Raw genomic sequence first — 2,385 nt, forward strand, 5'->3', positions numbered from 1 at the left:
TGGTACATGTGATTACTGGTACATGTGATTACTGGTACTTGTGATTACTGGTCATTGTGATTACTGGTACTTGTGATTACTGGTACATGTGATAACTGGTACATGTGATTACTGGTCGTTGTGATTACTGGCACAGTGGAGACACAGCCAAATGTGAAGGACCACTGACAGAAAAAGAGATTCCTTGTTGCAGAATTCATGTATGGATGTGTGTTAAGCTTCTTTTGTATAATATGTACTGCAAAAGCACTTCCAAAAAAGAAACATTATTGTGGTATGAGGAAACTGTTTATTATTCAAAAGACTTAACAAAAGCAGTTTACACTGGACTGCAAGATGAAACTCTAGGCTATTGAAAAGTGTATGTGTGCATGTGCTTGTGCTTTTGTGTGTGTGTGGGGGGGTGTTAGAGAGGGAGAGAGATCTCATATTAAGGTAGTATATATTACTAAATGTGGGTTTGCCAAAAAAAAAAAAATCTCAACAATCTTCAATACATACCTAGGTTCATGGGTTAAATTGAATGTGGCTAATGTTAATTTTAATGTGTCTAATGTTAGCTGTTATGATTAAAAGATTTTGGGAGTCTACATTATGTTATGCATCAGTAGTTTTAAAATGTCACAACCAGCTTTTTGCTAATATATGACTTCTTAACAAAGGGGGAAAGTGGTTTAGGGGCTAAAGTTATATTGATTTCAGTTAATTATGGAACTCATTGTGAGCTTTATTTACAAAGATTGATGATTTTTTAAACCTTAATTCAGTATTTCATATCAGAATTCTAATCATAGCCTAAAATTATACTAAAGTTCTCAGCATCCTTTCCTGTACACTTAACTGTTGTTTCCATTTAAACTGAGAGGTGAATAGCCTAACTGCTTTCGGCATCCACCCCTGAATTATACTATCGGATTATGTAATAGAAAGGAATTTCTTTATTTTGCTTAAAGGGATATGAAGAAAGACGGAGATAAGTATAAAGAGAAAAAGCAGGTGAGAGAGAATCAGTGAGGAGGAGACGGACGCAGGCTGGAATGATATGGGGATTATTTCCGTGTATCACATATTCACCCAATGCTCTTACAATGAAAACAATGTGTAACTCAAGTCACCAGGAAAAGGTTCACGAAATGGTTAATGACAGCATGTGTTAAGAATTAATTAATTAATTTCGTTCCAGTTGTCAAAACGTCACTTGTGTTTATTATCGCGAAATCGTGTGACAGGCTTAAGGATTTAGGGACACATTTCGCTTCGTTTGATATTATTCTAATCATTACTGAAAAATTAACCCAATACAGCATGTAGAGGAAACAATATTTTTCTTTGAATTATAAAAAGTAAATGACAGTTACGTTAACGAGTGAGTGAATCTAATTTTACATTGGAGACAGACAAGTCTATTCAAGAAGACAGTAAACGGACTTTAATTATACAGGGTGCTGTGTCTTTAATCGGAGCGCATGGTGGGCGTGGACATATTCACAAAAAGGGGCAAGTGGGCGGTGCTAACATGAATATGTATGAACTGTTTTTGGCCCTAAGCGCGAGATGAATGAGAGATTTAGGAGAGCCACGCGCGAGCGTCTCGCATTCGTTCAGTCAAACCGAGAGGAGAGGTAAAACAGTAACAGTAAATATGTACAGTTGGACCTGGATGAAGCGAATTCAGAGATCAGAAGAGCGCAAGTAGCTCAGATACAAACAAAGCTGCAATGTTATATTAGATTTCATCTCATATTTTTGTTATACATCTTTATAGCCTATTTGAGACACTGTTATTTACAAAGTCGAATCCGAGTCACGACCAATATGGACACCATATTGGACAATTTCGCCTCGGACAAACTTTTCCCCAATTCCAACCTGTTGGACCTGGAAGACCTGAACGAGAACGACTTCCTCTCCAATGTGGTACGTGAACATTTCCTAAGAAATTTCTTAGACGTTTAGAAATATGATGTTTCTGTTCACTGTAATAGCATCTGTAATGTACATCTGTACATAATGTACGACGGTCAACAGTGTCTTCTAACAGAAATATAGAGGTAACGTATATTCGCTTCAGGACAATTGTCGTTTGGACGTGGCCAGATGCTATACTTACTTTTGAATGAGTTGCGCATCACGTCCAAATATGACTACAAATTTGATATAAAACCGTGACCACTAGATATCCTACAGTACACTGCCAGTAGTGTACATAAACTAGATCATCAGCTCATTTTTAAATGTCATAGGTGGTGTTATTTTATCTGTGTCAAATGTGTTAATGATTTGTCACACAGGTCTAATATAATTTCTTGCAAATTAAGATTAAACAAAGTCTGGAGTTATCCAGCTGTGAAGTTTGCTCAGCTGTGTGAGTGATAGCGCCTGCCT

The 2,385-nt window shown here is 36.9% G+C and overlaps 1 protein-coding gene across 1 annotated transcript in view; it reads left to right on the top strand.

Annotated features, from left to right (window-relative positions):
• Positions 1-1,575: 1,575 nt before the first annotated feature.
• creb3l1 (cAMP responsive element binding protein 3-like 1) overlaps positions 1,576-2,385 on the top strand; it is a 47,430-nt gene continuing 46,620 nt past the window's right edge. Inside the window, exon 1 of the mRNA XM_077005477.1 lies at positions 1,576-1,917. Coding sequence (XP_076861592.1) covers positions 1,816-1,917 — 102 coding nt within the window. The 5' untranslated portion in view covers positions 1,576-1,815. The remainder of the gene's footprint in view (positions 1,918-2,385) is intronic.

The sequence above is a fragment of the Brachyhypopomus gauderio genome, chromosome 1 (genome assembly GCF_052324685.1).
Source record: "Brachyhypopomus gauderio isolate BG-103 chromosome 1, BGAUD_0.2, whole genome shotgun sequence".
In the NCBI taxonomy this organism is placed as follows: Eukaryota; Metazoa; Chordata; class Actinopteri; order Gymnotiformes; family Hypopomidae; genus Brachyhypopomus; species Brachyhypopomus gauderio.